Source organism: Corylus avellana, chromosome 8, assembly GCF_965113065.1.
Source record: "Corylus avellana chromosome 8, dhCorAvel1.hap1.2, whole genome shotgun sequence".
Taxonomy (NCBI): Eukaryota; Viridiplantae; Streptophyta; class Magnoliopsida; order Fagales; family Betulaceae; genus Corylus; species Corylus avellana.
Genome location: NC_142497.1, coordinates 3,015,001 through 3,032,757, shown reverse-complemented (window position 1 = coordinate 3,032,757; position 17,757 = coordinate 3,015,001). Strand labels below are relative to the sequence as shown.

At 36.6% G+C, this 17,757-nt stretch overlaps 3 protein-coding genes and 2 non-coding genes across 5 annotated transcripts in view; 4 read left to right on the top strand and 1 right to left on the bottom strand.

Annotated features, from left to right (window-relative positions):
• The first annotated feature begins 1,112 nt into the window (after positions 1-1,112).
• On the top strand, positions 1,113-9,951 carry LOC132163344 (uncharacterized). The gene is made up of 10 exons (XM_059573597.2): positions 1,113-1,558; positions 1,940-2,250; positions 2,337-2,520; positions 2,911-3,114; positions 3,212-3,277; positions 3,364-3,432; positions 3,518-3,589; positions 5,275-5,421; positions 9,118-9,350; positions 9,469-9,951. The coding sequence occupies exons 1-10, from the start codon at positions 1,496-1,498 to the stop codon at positions 9,599-9,601; spliced, it is 1,482 nt and encodes a 493-aa protein (XP_059429580.2). The 5' UTR covers positions 1,113-1,495; the 3' UTR covers positions 9,602-9,951.
• On the bottom strand, positions 7,433-7,570 carry LOC148583975 (small nucleolar RNA snoR2/U65). The gene has a single exon (XR_015913052.1). It is a non-coding gene; the product is annotated as a small nucleolar RNA snoR2/U65 (small nucleolar RNA).
• Positions 9,952-11,563: 1,612 nt separating the features above from the next.
• Positions 11,564-14,039, top strand: LOC132163342 (Tetratricopeptide repeat (TPR)-like superfamily protein). The gene has a single exon (XM_059573594.2). It carries the CDS (start codon positions 11,829-11,831, stop codon positions 13,911-13,913), a length of 2,085 nt encoding a protein of 694 aa, XP_059429577.2. The 5' UTR covers positions 11,564-11,828; the 3' UTR covers positions 13,914-14,039.
• Positions 14,040-14,360: 321 nt separating this feature from the next.
• On the top strand, positions 14,361-14,432 carry TRNAE-UUC (transfer RNA glutamic acid (anticodon UUC)). Its single transcript has one exon. It is a non-coding gene; the product is annotated as a tRNA-Glu (tRNA).
• A 132-nt stretch (positions 14,433-14,564) lies between these two features.
• LOC132163341 (reactive oxygen species modulator-like protein) overlaps positions 14,565-17,757 on the top strand; it is a 3,503-nt gene continuing 310 nt past the window's right edge. The window contains exons 1-3 of the mRNA XM_059573593.2: positions 14,565-14,855; positions 15,778-15,815; positions 17,689-17,757. The exon at positions 17,689-17,757 is cut by the window's right edge and continues 310 nt beyond it. Of these exons, the coding sequence (XP_059429576.1) occupies positions 14,783-14,855; positions 15,778-15,815; positions 17,689-17,757 (180 nt within the window). The 5' untranslated portion in view covers positions 14,565-14,782. The remainder of the gene's footprint in view (positions 14,856-15,777; positions 15,816-17,688) is intronic.

The following is a 17,757-nucleotide window of genomic DNA, read 5'->3' as shown; positions in this document are numbered from 1 at the left end:
GCCTTCTTTTTAAGTAGTCTCCAAATTCTCTTTTGCTGATTAGTGAACCCCATCCTTGAGAATTTTAGAGAATTCCTGGCCTTATATTTACTCATTTTGAAACTACGGTTGTTGATATTTGGGCCCTCTAGTCATCATCAACCAACAAAAATGTCTGGAATCTGATCACGCCAGCCACTTTTACACATAGGCCCCTCTCTTTCACTTTTTTTTTTTTTTTTTTTTTTTTTTTTTTTCTTTCTAATTTCTTCATGATTGGGAAGTGTAATACATGTATGATAATTATATTCTTACTACCCTCAAATCATATCTTTCCTTCACCTATTTACATAAATAAAGGAATATGCGCATCTCCTTCTTGAAATTTTGTTTGCTTTCTTTGCAGTATATGGCATATAATAGTTCTCAACAAGTTTTTTTGCTGTAGTTGTTAGAATATAAATATCATTTTTATTCTTGTCTTCACCATAATTATTATTACTTATATCATCTTAAGTGTTATTATTACTATTGCCCATATCTTTTTATTTATTATTATTATTTTTTGGTTAAGCTGCAGAAGATATGATATGTAACATATGTTATCCCATTCACGAAATTTTAGAATTGACTACAATTTTAGGAATCCTCCTACAGTCTTCTCTCCTTGTCAAATAATGCAAGTGTCAGCTTTTTATTTTGCATTTTCTTGGATTCCTCACATCACATGAATGGACTCCAACATAATTGGTCACATTCAAGTAACCGACTGAATCCACTTATCAAATAATGCAAGTGTACTGCAGTGTCTTAGGATACCTAAAAAGAAAAAGCAATTAGAGCGATTCTTTATGCTTTTGCATTAGAAAGCCTCAGCCCTCATGCAAACCAATTTATACTCTCAGCCACTACTTTGTGACGCAAATTTTATACAAATTAATTTGTAAGAAATATTTTACAAATCAGCTTTTAAAAGTAAAATATATATATATATATATATATATATATATATATATATATAATTTTAAGTACATCAAATAAGGTTTACAAACATAAAAAGGAGAAAGGCTTGAGCAACCCAATAATAAGTTCTAACAGACAAAGTAAACAAAAGAAAAAAAGTATAATGATGCAGCTCTATGCATTCTTGGTACGAAGTCTAAGAATTTTGGCTGCCAATGAAGGCGGTTAAACAAGGCACGAGCAAGGGCATGATCGTTTCGGCACCCGTTAACCCTATCCAAACCCGTAGAGAATGGGACGTAAAAAGGAGCATGACCATCAAAATACCTTCCAACCCTACTTGAACGCCTATTAAGTAACAACTACAACAAATACAAAGAAAAAAAGGGAGTGAAAGACAACAAGAAAGCAACATATAATCGAAAATAAATACAAAAAACAGCAGCATCGGTGGAAGAAGGGGTAGGGAAAGGCAGCATGAACAGGGTTAGAGCCTGAAGGCCAGCATATGTAAGCTACTCGCGGGCGAGTGAAGACCACACGTCGACAATAAATGCTGATAGGCAGTAGATGGCTTCAGGAGACTTGCAGCAGTGGTAGGGTTGGCAGCGTGGAGGTATTTAGTATGTGAGAAATACGTATTTTTTTTTTAAACAACCAATGATTTTCACATAATTTCTAATAGCTTAAACAACAAAAATTAGAAGTTGATTTCTAAAAATTTCCTACAAATCTATTTGTAGTCCACTATTTTGGGTAGCGGTTAAGAGAAGATAAGATATTGTTTATTGATGATTATCAATATAAAACGTGCGGCAATAAAAAAAAACATGTCTGGAATTTGATTACCCCATCGACTCTCTTTTACCTTTTTCTAATTTCTTTTTCTTCTCTTTTTGATTGAGTCGGTCTGGTGGGGTGGGGGTGTCAGTGTTATGTTATTGTTTGTCTGATATCTTTCTGATCTTCTGATGTCGGATAACCAAATTTTCTTTAGGTAAAAAGCGTGCTGTCGGCTGGTGTCACCAAAGCAATAATGCCTCAAGTCCACCAAATAGACGACGCCAAGGCCCTCAAAGCAACCAAGAAGGCAGGTTCAATGGCGCAATCAAATCCCATTTTTGTATACTCCAAAGAGTGTGAAGAAGGAACATGTGCTGTGTGCTTGTGTGAGTTCAAGGAAGCGGAGGAAGTACGCGTGTTGCCCGAGTGCTTGCACTTGTTTCATGCAACTTGTGTTGATTCCTGGGTGAACTCCCACTCTAATTGCCCGCTTTGCCGTGCTGATCTTAAGCGAGTTCGCTTCAGGTACATTATCTTCACCAGACCCCAGTTTTCTTTTCATTTAATTTCTCTTACAATTTAAAAACCCTTTATTTTAATGGTGAGTGCAGTCGGAAGCGGTTTAGTGAGAAACCATGGGTTAAGGGCTTGTGTTCCTGGGTCAAGAATTGTTTCTCAGTTTGTGTTCCTGGGTCGATAATTGTTTCTCCAGCAACCTCTTCAAATATCGTTGTGGATGACACTAAATGGACAAATGATAGACTTAGCCAGGAAGTTATTAAATTAAGATCACAGGTATGCACTTCTCCCTGCTTTTCAATCACTCTTTTAGTTGAAGTATCTCCCTTTTGATGTAGTGGAAATTGGTTAACGAACAAGTTTTAACAAAATATGTTTCCTTTTCTTAGCATTGAAACTTGAAAGTAGAGAATGATTGTGAGATTAGGCACCCATGTCGTCAATTTGAATTATATATTCTCTGTCACTATGATCTGTGGTTCAGGGTGTGGAAATGTAGGTAAGCATGTATTTTATATATTTATTTCTGTTTTAGTGCCTAAAGCTTACAAAATGAAATGGAAGCTAGATGTAGAAAATTATTGTTTTCAGGTCTACTGTACGATAATCAGTTTAATTCCCCGGTCAACACACATCTCTTGTTTAACAAATCGCTTCTTTAAATAGGATCTTCCTCAGAGAAGCAAACATGATGAAGAAGCTGGAAATGAAAAGGATGCTGCAAAGGCAAAGGCAGTGCCAAAAGCTGCAGGGGATGGGAATCTGAAACATAGTAAGGATAATTCAAAGCCTCCGGAGCCACCAAAGGACGACATTCATGTCAGAGCAAGGCAGGACCAAGCTACGGATAGCCATAGTCTTGCTGAAAGAGTACGAATTATGACAGTGCTCTGTGATTTGTTCTTTAATTCACAGCAAAATTAGATTCCCATTAGACATGTCCCTTTTGTCATTCTTTCTTGGTCAGGTAAGGAGACAAAAAATCAGTGAAAGGATGAAGCTCCTTCAGGATCTTGTTCCTGGTTGCAATAAGGTGCTTAGAATATGCAAATTGCAGCTTAACTTAAATAAGTTCAAATTCTAGTGCAAAAAATCACAAGAAATGGAATATTATTTCAGATAACCGGCAAGGCAGTGATGCTGGATGAAATTATAAATTATGTGCAGTCGTTGCAACGTCAGGTTGAGGTAAACTCAAGTTTGTCCCGGAGTCCATTCTTTTTGGTAATTGCAAACTCTAAAATCTTATGTTGGTTAATTTCGTTTTTGGCAGTTTCTTTCAATGAAATTGGGGACCGTGAATCCGAGAATGAATTTCAACACAGATGCTCATTTGTCCAATGATGTAAGTTGGTCGCTTCTTGATTGTTTTAATCTTGAGTGTAATGCAATTTGAACCCAAGAATTGAGTACCCTAGAACCCCTCATCCACCTGTTATGGTAACTAATTGACTAAGTTATTTTGGGTTTGGGGTTGACTTCTGGAATTTGAAGACATTGTTTTGTGCATTGGAACTCAACCTTTCGTATATGTGAGTTTGACTTTTTTTGTGGTGCTTGCAAGTCTTTGCCTCTCTCTTTCTCTGTGTGACTGTGTCTGTTTAAAGTATGAAGTGGGTGTATAATCATTGTTGCTATTTACGGATATTAGTTTCTCAAATATTCAGATAGATATACAATTCATATATGGTTTGTTCCTGGTTCAGTTCAGGCAGACGCAATGGGTATCTGCTCACGAATCTATTCATCATTAGAGAAAAGGTAGAATTATTTAGCAAAAGAACAACTTAAAAAATAGATATATTTTACAAACATTTCAATTCAAGCAGTACTTAAGATTAGTTGGATTAGTTTAATCCACTTGATTTATTTTAAACATGTTGGAGCCATACCTGAGGTTGCTCAGCCCTAAAGATTGAAAGAATTTGCAGGGTCGACATTGCAGGATCTAATTTCATGGACAGTTTATATGAGATGCCAAATCAGGTGTAATGCATGTGCACATTTTAATTCTGGTTTCTAAAAGACTTCCTAGTTTGTGGACATGGTCTTGATTACCTTGTTTCAACAAAGAAACAAAGTATTGGTCCATCAGATATTGTCACTCTCAAAAATATAGATACAAGGATCTTTCTATACGTGTCTTTGTGAATTTTTAATCTAAAAGTTAACCTTGGCTACACATTGGGGGTATTCCTTTCCAGCCCATATCCATTATGTCCCATAGGTTGAACCAAAGACCTACTCCATATTAAAGCGATACCACTCAGCTACAAGGGCTATGCCTTGTGTGGTCTGTGCCTATTTGAATATATTATGGCTTATTCATAAATGTTTGAGTATTTATTTTAATGTCATAGAACAATAAGTAGAAAGAAGAAAGTTATGACTTGTATAAACTATTTTCCTTCTTTTTTTGTCAATGGTCCATAACATTGTCATGAAACAAGTCTTTGATGACCATAAGAGGACTTTGGAGGAGATTAAGTCTTTATTTTTAAACATCATGTATCTTAACAGCTGCTTTTGTTTCTCCTTTGGTAATTAGTTATCATGATTTATACTTATCAAAAATCATGATTTTCTTATTTTTTTTGCTTCTACTAGCTGGGTGGCTTTTCTTGTATACTTCATGTGTACTTGGAGGCGTTTTACGCTTTTAATGATATCTTGATTACTTATAAAAAATAAAAATAAAAAGTCACAATTCTTCAAATTTAATGGGGAAATGAATCTAATAAATTTCATCAGTATTCAAATGAATGTTAGACACCGGTGCACGTATTCATATACTGAATGCTGAATAAGTTAAATAATTGAAATTGTACAAATTGAAACAATAGGTTACTTTTTGAAATTGTAATGAAGTGACCATTTGCATAAAGAACTGATTTTATCCTTTTATTTAGGTATAAATATTGTAGATGGAAGTCCAGACATTAACTTAAATTCCATTTTCAATTCCTTAACAAGTTATGCTTGCTCAGTTCTATGTTCTTCCAGTATTCCTGACCAATCTTTGTCTTGTAGGTGGAAAATCTCACTTGCAAAGCCCAACTTCAAGAAGTTGAGCTGGAAAGAACAACCAAACAGCTAAAGGAAGCAATAGCTATTGCAGAAGAGGAAACTACAAAATGCAAAGCAGCAGAGGAAGTCATCAAGTCGCTTACTGCACAAGTAAGATGGATTTTTTTGTGCAGTAGTACGATAGTATTTGGGGTATATTATGATTACCATGTCAATGAAATCTACTAGTCATGTTCTGCATTGCAATAGAGAGTACTCTCTCTCTCTCTTTTCCCCCTGAAGCATTTCCTTGAGTCCATTTTATATAAGTCTTGTTTCAGTTTGAACTTAAAGAGATTCTTTTGAAATGGGAAAAAAAGATGAAATTATTTGCAATATTTCCTATTTTATTTTCCAATGTCTTCTCATAACTGGCAACAATAGTATTTTTGCTTTGCAGTCACCTCATTAAAGTGTTTTTTGTGCCTTAACATGCCTCGGGAAGAAATTACTTTTTGTTGTTTCCATGGGAGGCCTAACATACCTTTATCATTACATGTGATTATTCTAATTTATCTGCATCTATTGAACAAAAAAAAAATGTATAATACAATCAATCAAAGCATCTATAGTACATGGTTGTTAAACAAAAAAGATGTATAACTATCTATAGTTATATGGTTGTTAGTATAAGCCCTATATTTCAAGGAAATTTATGACCGGAGCATTTAGAGGACTAAACCAGGACAGATTGGATACAATGTGTTTGTGTTGGACTATAAACTTGTCCAAAACACTTGTCCGAAACTTGCTTTTATTCAACTGTGCTCTTTTGGGGAAATGGCTTTGGTCCTTTGTGCATGAGGGAGAGTCCTTATGGAGAACAGTAATGGACACTAAGTACAGTATCAGAAGAACTGGGATTAGAAGTGGTAAGGTAGTGGGGTGGGTGGTGTTCTAATGAAGTTCATAGGTCGTATGAGATGGGGTTATTGAAAAATATCAAGGGTTGGGGGTAGTTTTCTGGTCATACCAGGTTTGAGGTGGTTGATGGGTCAGTTTAGATTATGGCATGACTTGTGATATGGGTATCAGGCTCTTAAGGAATCCTTTTTGGTTTTGTATAGTATTGCTCATGTAAAAGATGCTTTAGTAGCAGGTTACTTGGAGCTATCTAGTGGTTCTCATTTTTTTTTTGATAAGTAAATATGATATAAAAGAGCGCAGAGGGGCGCAACCCACATACACGGGAAGTATACAAGAGAGCGCCTAAGAGGGAGAGAAATGAAAAAGAAAATCAGAGAAGCTAATTCCTATAGGAGCTAGCCAAGCGGCTGTCCAGGAATACAAAGTAAAGAAGAAAAAATGAGTCAATTCCTCTATAGTCCTAGTAGAGTTTTCAAAGCATCTAGCATTCCTTTCATTCCAAATACACCACATAAGACACAAAGGGATCATCTTCCACACTACCGCACTTCGAGAACTTCCTCCCGACCACCAACAATCGAACAAGCCCCTCACCTTGCAAGGCATGACCCAAAGCAGCCCAAACCGATCAAAAATAGTATGCCAAAGAACACTTGCGATCTCGCAATGGAGAAGAAGATGATCAACCGACTCTCCATTCTTCTTGCACATACAACACCATTCCACTACCACTATGTTCCTCTTCCGCAGGGTGTCGTGAGTCAAAATTTTGCCTAAGGCCGCGGTCCACCCGAAAGAAGCCACTCGCAAAGGCACCTTTGTCCGCCAAATGCTCTTCCAAGGAAACAATTCATGATCACATTTGGACAAGGCCTTGAAGAGAGACTTAACCTCGAAATTGCCTTTCTTAGACGAAGACCATCGAATACAATCCATAGAACCTAAGGATATCTTGTACGAATACAACCGGTCAAAGAAGGAGGAAATCAAATCCATCTCCCAATCCTGAACCGACCTCACAAAAATGACATTCCATTCGACAACCCCATTCCTCCAAATAAAGTTATCCTTCACCCAAGCTTCTTTATGTCTGGCTATGCTGTACAAAGACGGGAAAGCATGCTTCAAAGAGGAGTCCCCACACCAAATATCATGCCAAAAACGAACTTTCGAACCCACCCCCACCTCATAATGAATACCTTTGGCAAAAAAATTCCAACCTTGCCTAATGTGCTAAAAATAATAAAAACAAATAAAATGTAATCGCAGAAAACGGCTCCGTTGACCAACGGTGTAAGAACCAGATCCACAGGTTCCTATCAAGGTGCGAAACATGGAATCGCTTTCGGTCCAATCGTAGCTATCTAGTGGTTCTCATCAATGGAATATAACTTGTTGCTCATGATTGGGGAGTGGATGTCTTTACTTAGTTTTTTAAATTGTTGTATTCTCTAAGTTTGAGACAAGGAGGTGAAGACAAGCTACATTGGGGCCCTTCCAAAAGAGGAATGTTTGATGTTAGATCTTTTCATAACGTCCTTCTACCTCATGAGAGCACCCCTTTCCCTTTAAAGAGTATTTTGCAGCATAATGGTCCCTTGAGAGTGGCGTTTCTTGCTTGGATAACCGCCTTAGGGAAAATCCTAACCTTAGATAACCTAAGGAAACAAAGTGTCATTGTGATTGATTGATGTTGTATGTGTTAAAGGAGTGGAGAGATTGTGGATCGTCTTCTTCTCCATTGTGACTGCTAGTTCTTTGTGGAGTGCTATTTACTTATCAAAAAAAAGTTCTTTGTGGAGTGCTATCTTCAGTCATCTTGGGTTAGCTTGGGTTATGTGTAGAAGAGTAGTGGACCTTCTCGCTTGTTAGAGAGGGTTGGGAGGTAGTCCTCAGTGCATACCTATGTGAAAATTGGTTCCAGCCTGCCTTTTGTGGTGTCTTTGGAAGGGAAGAAATTATAGATGTTTTGAAGATTGTTAGAGGACAATGGTGGAACTAAAGTCTTTTTTCTTCAAAACTCCTTATCTTTAGACAGCTGCCTTAGAATTTAATTTGCTTAGTTTTCATCATTTTCTTAACTTGATTTCTCTTTCTAGTTAGGTGTTTCTCTTGTATACTCCATGTGTACTTGGATTGTGACTTTTGCGCTTTCAAAGATATTTCGTTTACTTAGCAAAAAAAGATTGTGCCTTTCTTTAGTTCTTATGGTGGTGCAATTTTAACTCTCCCCTGACACATTCAGTTTGGCAAAAGCTGTTCTCTGATGTGGAAAGAGAATCTGTCAGCAATGTCTTTGCACTAGCCTGTAAATAATTTTTCGACTGCCATATTTTTTTGTTAATTTGTGATCAACCCGTGCCTGCATTCTCTATCTCTAGCACATGATGTAAGCTCCATAGCGTGTTAAGCTGTATGTGGTCACACCATCCTGCTCGATGTATAACAATTTTTTTTTTTTTGTGTGTGTGTTAATGAAGTTAAAGTGATGGTGTATTTCTGCTTGGTAACTTGTTTTTTCCGGGACGTCAGTAGAGGCTTGAACTGTTAAACCTCTAGAGTTTCCTGAAAGTTCTGCAAAAGTAGGCTTTATGTGTTTCTAGTGTTCTGAGATGGTAAATAGATGAGTTTGTTTTATTTTGAATTCATGTTCTCACCAGACACTGATGGAATCTTTATTATCCTTTATAAAAGACTTTATATGATCTAAATCATATGCCTTTGGCCAAAAGAAGAAAAAGTTTAATGTGGCATGATGCTTTGTTTTAGTTACTAGTTAGTAATAATCTTCTGTAACGATGCACTGAGAAATTACTTAAGTTTGCATCTAGAACTCAATCCCAGAAATTTGGGCAGACAACTGATAATAATCTTATGCAGTTTCTCTTGTGCTTTATAGCTGGTGAAACATTTTTTTTTTGTTTTTCTTGTGCTGAATAGTTGATGGAAATGAATGAAAGGCTGTATGTGGCAGCTGCTCAGAATGTCATAGCACCCTCTCCAAACACCCAGTTGCTTTCTAATAACCACAAACAAACCCATTTGGATGCAACGGCTAGAAGCAGAATGAAAGAAAGTGAATCTGAATATGTTGAGCAAGATGATCCTGGAGTATACATTACACTTACCAACCTACCAGGCGGTGTCAAGGATCTTAAGCGAGTTCGCTTCAGGTACACATTATCTTCAACCCACTTTTATTTTCATTTATTTAAAATAATACACAACATTTTTTTCTGATGATCTTCCACCTCGGACAAATTTAAACCCTTATTTTAATTGTGAATGCAGTCGGAGGCGGTTTAGTGAGAAACAAGCAGAGCAGTGGTGGGCGGAAAACCGGGCAAGAGTATATGAACAATATAATGTGCAGGTGATTGACAAGTCAAGTGTTAGGGTTGGGAGCGAGGACTTGGCTCATTGACATATGAAGATAATTATACGAAGCATATATAAGTAAATAATCTTATCATTTTTGTTTCTTCTTTCTGGAATTTTCTTTGATTCGTTAGTGACTTGAGAAAGAATCAAACCTGTTGTTGATATCTTACTTTCTCAGTCTATATATATCAGTCTTACGTTGAGGGATGTATGTTTGTTTAATATATAGTTTGGATGGAACAGTGCAGCTATTGAAAGGTTTGAAGAAAAAGAAATCTGCTTAGATGGATTGCACCGTGGATATTAATCTCGGATTTGCTAGAAATCCAGAATTTGAAATGCAAGTGATGTCTTCTTAGAATATATATATATATATACCTCCCTTTTTCCCTCTTTTTGTTTTGTTTTGTTTTTTTTTTTTTTGTCTTTGGTTTTGTCATGCAGTGAGCAAGGAATATTAACGATATCTGTTGATCTCATGGTCCCTCATATGCCTATTTTTTGTGTTCTGGTGCTCATTTTGAAATCATACTAATGAATCAGTCTCAATCTATAAAAAGGACAAGACAGAAAAAAGGTGTTGCGGATCTTTATAAAAAACGGTTAGCAATTAATAACCGGCTTTCAATAACTATGTAACCACTGGTTGCAGTTAATTGCTTACCGCAACCGCAACTCCTTGTACATTCCTATAATGAATTATAAAAACTTGTTGGAGATTGGATTTAGTTAAGGCTTCAAAACTCTCTCCCAGTCCCAGTTCTCTAGAAGAAGGAAAAAAAAAAAAAAAAAACAAACAAACAAACAAAACAAAAAACAATGTCTTTCCGTTCAAAAAAAACAAAACAAAAAACAATGTCTTTCCATTCTCATCCGCCTGTTTCCCTCTCCTTATAAACTTTTTCTTGCCTCCTTTTGATTCCCTTTTTTTTCTAGAGTTTAGATCTTAGATCTATCGCGACCTCTCCACCCACACAAGCCACATGCCTCTCTACCATCTCTGACGGGCCTCTCATTTCATTGACATACTTCTTTACAACACGTGTATGCCGTCTGCTTACACAGTATGTCAGTATGTGTGAGCTAGACGAGGCATTGTCCTTATTATTTTTTTTTTTGGGAAACTTCAGTTTAAGCCTCTGAGTTTCCACGCGATTTGACAAATTCCTTCCAAACTTTTAAATCTCACTTTGGATCCCTGCATTTTCAATTGCTCTCAATGTGAATTCCTCCGTCAAATTTTAAACGTTACATGACATTTATACCCCTGACTTTTGTATAAAATTCTAACTTTACCCTTAATTCCAAAACATTTTTTTATTTACAAAAAAAAAAAAAAAAAAAAAAAACGAAAATCATGGATATTTCAGTCTTTTTTGGTATTTTTAATGGCTATAATTGACGGGGGGATCCACATTGAGAACAATTGAAAGTTTAGGGATCCAAATTGAGAGATTTTAAAGTTTGGAGGTTTGTCAAATCGCGTGAAAGTTTATGGAGCTAAACTGAAGTTTCCTTTTTTTTTTTTTTTTTTTCTTATGAATCTTTACCCATACTCCTTCAACTCTCTTATAGTGAAACCTTTTGTTACAATGAAGACTCCATATCTAGATTTGAACCTTAAGATATACCAACTTTATTGTAATATGTCTCACAATCCAAGGTTATATATTTTTTTAGGAAATGCTAAAGGCTCAATTTTTTTGCCCAACATAAGTTCAACTTTTGCCTTATTTTTTTATTTTTTTTTTAAATAAAATAAAAAATGAAAAAAAAATGTCTAAAGCAACTCTATCTCTTTTTGGTCTTTCTTTTATTTGGTATTTTTTTTAAAAAATGAAAAATGGTATTTTTTTTCGTAATAATGGCATTTTCTTTTTCTTTTTTTTTTTAAAAAAAAATAAAAAAATAAAGTAAAAGTTGGACTTAATTATGTTAAACAAAAAAGTTGGGTTTGTACCCTGCCGAATATTGTAGCTAGTCTTTCGAATGCCGTCCATGACAATCGCAAATTTCCACGCGGCTGACGCCGCTGACAGCATTTCTGCATTCTCCTTCCTCTCTAAGGCTATGGCTAATGTTATTTTGTTGTCTTTGATTTGGTACGTAACTTTCTTCTTTTATTAGCTGTTATAATTTCTTTTACTCATCTAATAAAAAAGTAGTGCAGCTGAAGATCATGCATGCCGCTCGTGTTTGTTTCTCGTATGCCTATTTTTCTTACAGTTTCATTTCGACTTTTATTATCTTTTCGCACCATTAGTTTTTGAATGGACGCTACAAAGCTATGCTCTCTCTTGAGGGCATGCTTAAGTTCCAAGTCACTCAAGCAAGGCAAGCTCATCCACCAGAAGATAGTCTGTCTAGGCTTACAGAACAACAATGTCATTTGCAAAAACCTCATCAACTATTACGTGTCTTGCCATTTGTATGATTCCGCGGCGCTAGTTTTCCAAAATATTGAGAAGCCATTAGACATCTCTTTGTGGAATGGCCTGATGGCCGCTTACACCAAAAACTTCATGTTCGTTGAAGCTTTTGAGCTGTATGAGAGGTTATTGCGTTACCCATATTTGAAACCTGATAGTTACACTTACCCAAGTGTTCTCAAGGCCTGTGGTGGATTGGGTAGAGTTGGTTCTGGGAAAATTATCCATACCCATTTGATAAAAATTGGCTATCTAATTGATGTTGTTGTAGCCAGTGCTGTTGTGGGCATGTATGCAAAGTGCAATGCGTTTGAGTATGCTGTACAGTTATTTGATGAAATGCCTGAGAGGGATGTGGCATGTTGGAATAGTGTGATTTCTTGTTATTATCAAGATGGGCAACCTGAAAAAGCATTGGAATTGTTTGAAAGAATGAGAGATTCTGGCTTTGAGCCTAACTCGGTGACACTCACGACTGTCATATCATCTTGTGCAAGGCTTTTAGATTTGGAAAGAGGGAAGGAGATACACATGGAGCTAGTGAGAAAAGGATTTGTGTTGGATGGTTTCATCAGCTCGGCTCTTGTGGACATGTATGGAAAATGTGGTTGTTTAGACATGGCTATAGAGGTTTTTGACAATATACCAAGAAAGACTCTGGTTACTTGGAACTCCATGATTGCAGGATACAGTTTAAAAGGTGACAGCAGTTCATGCATTGAACTTTTTGGAAGGATGAATGAGGACAGAATTAAACCCACTATGACTACTTTAACCAGCATATTAATATCTTGCTCAAGATCAGCCCACCTTCAACACGGAAGATTTGTACATGGGTATATACTAAGAAACAAAATAGAAGCTGACATCTTTACTCAAAGCTCCTTGATAGATTTATACTTCAAATGTGGAAATGTTGTGTCAGCTGAAAATGTTTTTAAAAAGATGCCCAAGACAAATGCGATTTCTTGGAATGTTATGATTTCTGGATATGTGACGGTTGGCAATTATTTCAACGCTCTTGGCATCTTCAGTGACATGAAAGAAGCTGGAGTTAAACCAGATGCCATTACATATACTAGTGTTTTACCAGCTTGTTCACATTTAGCAGCCTTGGAACAGGGTAAGGATATTCACAACTGTGTAATTGAGAGTAAGTTGGAATCCAATGAAGTAGTTATGGGGGCTCTCCTTGATATGTATGCTAAATGTGGTGCTGTGGATGAAGCACTTAATGTTTTTCATCAATTGCCAGAGAGAGATGCTGTGTCGTGGACGTCAATGATCACAGCTTACGGGTCTCATGGTCAAGCTTTAGAAGCTTTGAAGCTCTTTGGTGAAATGCAGCAGTCCAATGCAGAACCAGACAAAGTTACTTTCCTTGCAGTTTTATCTGCTTGTAGCCATGCTGGATTGGTTGATAAAGGTTGTTATTATTTCAATCAAATGATCACCCAGCATGGTATTAAACCCAGAATTGAACACTACTCATGCTTGATTGATCTTCTTGGACGTGCTGGAAGATTGCGTGAAGCTTATGGGATTCTCCAAAGAAACCCAGAAATTATAAAGGATGTCGGGCTACTGAGCACACTGTTTTCTGCATGCCGTTTGCACAGGAATTTAGAATTGGGGGCAGAAATTGCAAGACTGCTTATTGAGAAGGATCCTGATGATCCATCTACTTATATTATCTTATCAAATATGTATGCTTCTGCTAAAATGTGGGACGAGGTGCGCATGGTGAGATCAAAGATGAAAGAGCTAGGATTGAAAAAGAACCCTGGGTGTAGCTGGATTGTTATTAACAAAAGGATCCAACCTTTCTTTGTTGGTGATAAGTCACACCCACAAGCCGAGATGGTGTATGAATGCCTCACAATTCTTTCCAGTCACATGGAGAAAGATGAATTGTTGCCATGTTAGAGATCAGCCACCCAGTGGAGCTTCTAAATCTTTTAGAGAGATAGGAGATGTGTATATGACTCTTGATTCGCATTAACTCTTCCCCTGCTCAAAACACAGCAGGAGAAAAAGTTTCATAAATTTACATTGGTCAATTTATTTATCACACCCATTTTAGCTTGCTTTTCTTCTTTTTTTTTTTTTTTTTTTTTTTTTTTTTATGTTTTTTAACAGTAGCGAACATAAAAAAACTAATCAAAATACATTACTTCAGCCGATATAAAATAGATGTGATGAGTAACATTATTCTGACAAGTATAAATCATACATGGAAGATAATGCAAACTCGCCACCTTATGTCCTAAAACAAAATACAGCCGTGCAAACATTCAGGTGACTTACCTACCATTGCATTTCCTTGCGCTTTATAAGAGTTAAATTAAATATTACAAACAAACTACCAATACATCCGTTGTCGTCCAGCGGTTAGGATATCTGGCTTTCACCCAGGAGACCCGGGTTCGATTCCCGGCAACGGAACTTTTGTTTTGTTTTTGTATATTTTTCCTTTTCCAATTCTTTGCAAGTGCTCTCTTATTTTTCACCTCTTTGAATGTTTTTACCATTTTAACCATGTGATGTGATTCTCCTACGCAAAGTAAACGTAAGACCCACTCCTCAATCCTCTGTACCATTATAGGCACATATCTTTCTCTCAAGTTCTACATATTTTTCGCCTTCTTGAGGCGCACGCACCTCTCCACTCTCGGCCAGCTACCAATACCATAGTCTTAAAAACCAAAAACCAAACCCAAAAAACACACCCACAAAATCAAAACAAAAACAAAAGCAAAAAACAAAGAGGGAGACTTTTTCATTTTTAACTGTCGATGGCAAGGGATAGCTGCTTAGCCCGTGTCGGCGCCGGCGTTGCTGTCGGTGGCGCTGTTGGTGGCGCCGTCGGTAATTCCCCTCCTCCCCCAGAATCTGATATTCCTTGAAACCCTTATTGTGCTTTATTCGTTTTGTCCTTCAGTATTGCTCTGGATGTTGTTGCTTTCTTGTTCGATTTTGCATATTTGTTTTTCGATTTTTTGTCTTGGTTTTGCTCGGTGGGTTGTCTAGCACTAGTTTTGTAGTTGCACGTACTAAAAGTTTGACCGTGTATTCTCCGGCCAGCATCTTGTCTGAACAATACCCACTTCACTACTTTTATGATTTTGACAGAATGACTCCAATTTCTTGTGGTGCTTCTGTTGTTATTCTTGATATTGGTGTGAAATGGAGATAACCCATCTAAGTTGAATGGCTTTCTGGGTCAGAGATTGACTCAACTCGCTGAATGGCTTTCAGCCTACGGCTGTCAATAGATGGCCTTTGGGGTCCTAGGGTTTATCTGACAATGTCATTAGTAGTAGTTGATCTGGCGCTGCTGTGTTTTTGGGTTTGAGCTTGCGTGCTCTTTTATCTGTTTGGCGTTGGGGTCATTAGGGACTCCCCTTGTCCTTGTAATCCTTTGGTTATATAAATGAATTCTTATTCATCTGAAAAAATAACCCATCAGAGTTTACACCTTGACTACAAATTGTAATTAAAAGAAGTAGAAGAAGAAGAAGAAGAAGAAAAATTTACTTGAATTTGTTTGGTGCCTTGAATTCATGGTGTTTAGATTTTTGGAATTTTATTTTGCTTTCAATGAAATTCTTGGAGTTACTTCTGCCATGATTTCGTGGAAGCTTGAATAGAAACTGCTGATAAGGAAATAGTTTACGAGCTTGAAAGAAATAATTTCAGTTTTCTGTGCATTGTTTGTGTAAGTTCTTCTTTGAATTCTAGCCAGTCAAGTTTATGATTCTTATATGATTTTTTATCTGATTATATGCAGGTGCTGTGTATGGCACATATGAGGCTATTAGGTTTAAGGTACTTATCTGATCTCATCTTGCGCTTCAACTCATAAGATTATGTAGACTTCACATTTGACTACTCTTTGTCATCATTATTGCTCTCTGTCGAAAGTAATATTTCATGTTTTCTTCTTTCCACTTTTAATGTGGTCCTTCCAAATGAAGGTTTTCATGTTCCTGCTAGTAGTTTTTACACACTGAATGCTTACATTGCAATGTCTATACAGAGTACGTAAATTGGTTATATATAATTTGGCCATACAGAAGAGCGGATATTGTAAGATAACCCCTTTACCATGTCATGAAACATAGATTCAATTTCTTAGTAATATGTTAGAGCTATAATACCAATCTCTGATGTTTGGTTTCTGCTCCTTCTGCATGGTATGTTTCTTTTTAAGACCAAATAACAGACATTAGAAAGATCTTCTTGAAGCTGCAACAAGCTCAGCTGTGGGACGGTTGATAGATTGGGGGGCTGAAGAAATGCCTTGTTTGGTGGTATTGGTGTGGCTTAGTTCACTCTATTGGGCATACACGTTCTTTCATGCTGTTTCATATATGGGCTGATCACACACAAAGCCAAACTACTTAGAGCCTAGATATGAAAAAACTTGAACTTTTTGAACAATTACATCAATTAATTTTGGGCTATAAGCAAAAGGGGTCTCGTTGGAGGCTCAAAAGGTGGAGATATTGAACAGTGATAAAGGCTAGATTTTTTTATTTTTTTATTTTTTTTTTAACATATATAAAAAGGCTAGAAACTTAAACATCGCAGGTTTTCCTCCTCTTCTTTATGGGTGATCAGTTGTCATTTTGAATCGGATCTCAACCTAGCCTGACCTGGTCTGAGCTGCATTCTGAGATTGCCTTCCCCTTTTTGTGACTTAGTGTATCTTAAGCACATCCTGTGATCTTTCAAAGTGATTTATAATCCCTTTTAGATATGTCAAAGTTCATTGTTTGATGGGCAGATAATGATTAAACGCATACTTAATAGATTTTCCTTAGCAGCTCTTCATATAAAAGTCTATTTGCTAACCCATATCAAATACAGATTGTAATTATTGATAGCATGTTAGTATGGTGTGATGGATGGAGAAATTTCTTATGTTTTAGGAGTAAGAGTGGGATTAGGTCCCATAGTACCATTTGATCTGTGCTGGACTGCAACGTGACTAACAAAACTTGCTGCAGCCCAAAGCTTTTACAAACCTTTTTTTTTTTTTTTTTTTCCTGTTGTTAGAGGGTCTAATTGCTTTTGAACTGCCTGCCGCCAGATTATCACCATTATTATCCATCAGAATTTCTCTACAAAAATACACTACAAAGTGACTACTTTTTTTCCTTTCCCAGCTTTGGGTTTGCTGCCTTAATTTGATAGATATCCATTAATGTTTGCATAGCTTGGACCTTGCCTCTGCCATCCGAATCTTTGTTGCAATGAGGGGTATTCTCTATTAATGTTTCAAGAACCGGATACTTATCAAAAAAAAAAAAGTTTCAAGAACCAGATCAGACAACCATTGGTTTCCATGTTGACCTAATCTGTGTTGCATGCATTTTCATATGTAGTAGTAGCGAGTAGTTCCTTCCCAGGTCAAGAACCTTGAGCAAAGAATTCTCCATAAATATTGAGGTGCCTCTAGCCTTGCCTCTTGCTCTATCCCCTTAACAATAGGTTTATCTCTTTGATCCAGAATCTATATCCCTTAACCATAGAATCTCCTTCTCTACAACTTAGATATGCAGCCCACATTTTAAAATATATATTCTATTACCCATGCAATGGCAATTACAAATCGATTTATTTGCTTTAACTATCAATATCAGCATTTATTTTAAGATTTATATTATATGTATATTGTTAATGGTGGTGGATGCAGGTACCAGGACTTATGAAGATCAGGTATATTGGTCAAACCACACTAGGCAGCGCGGCTATTTTTGGTCTT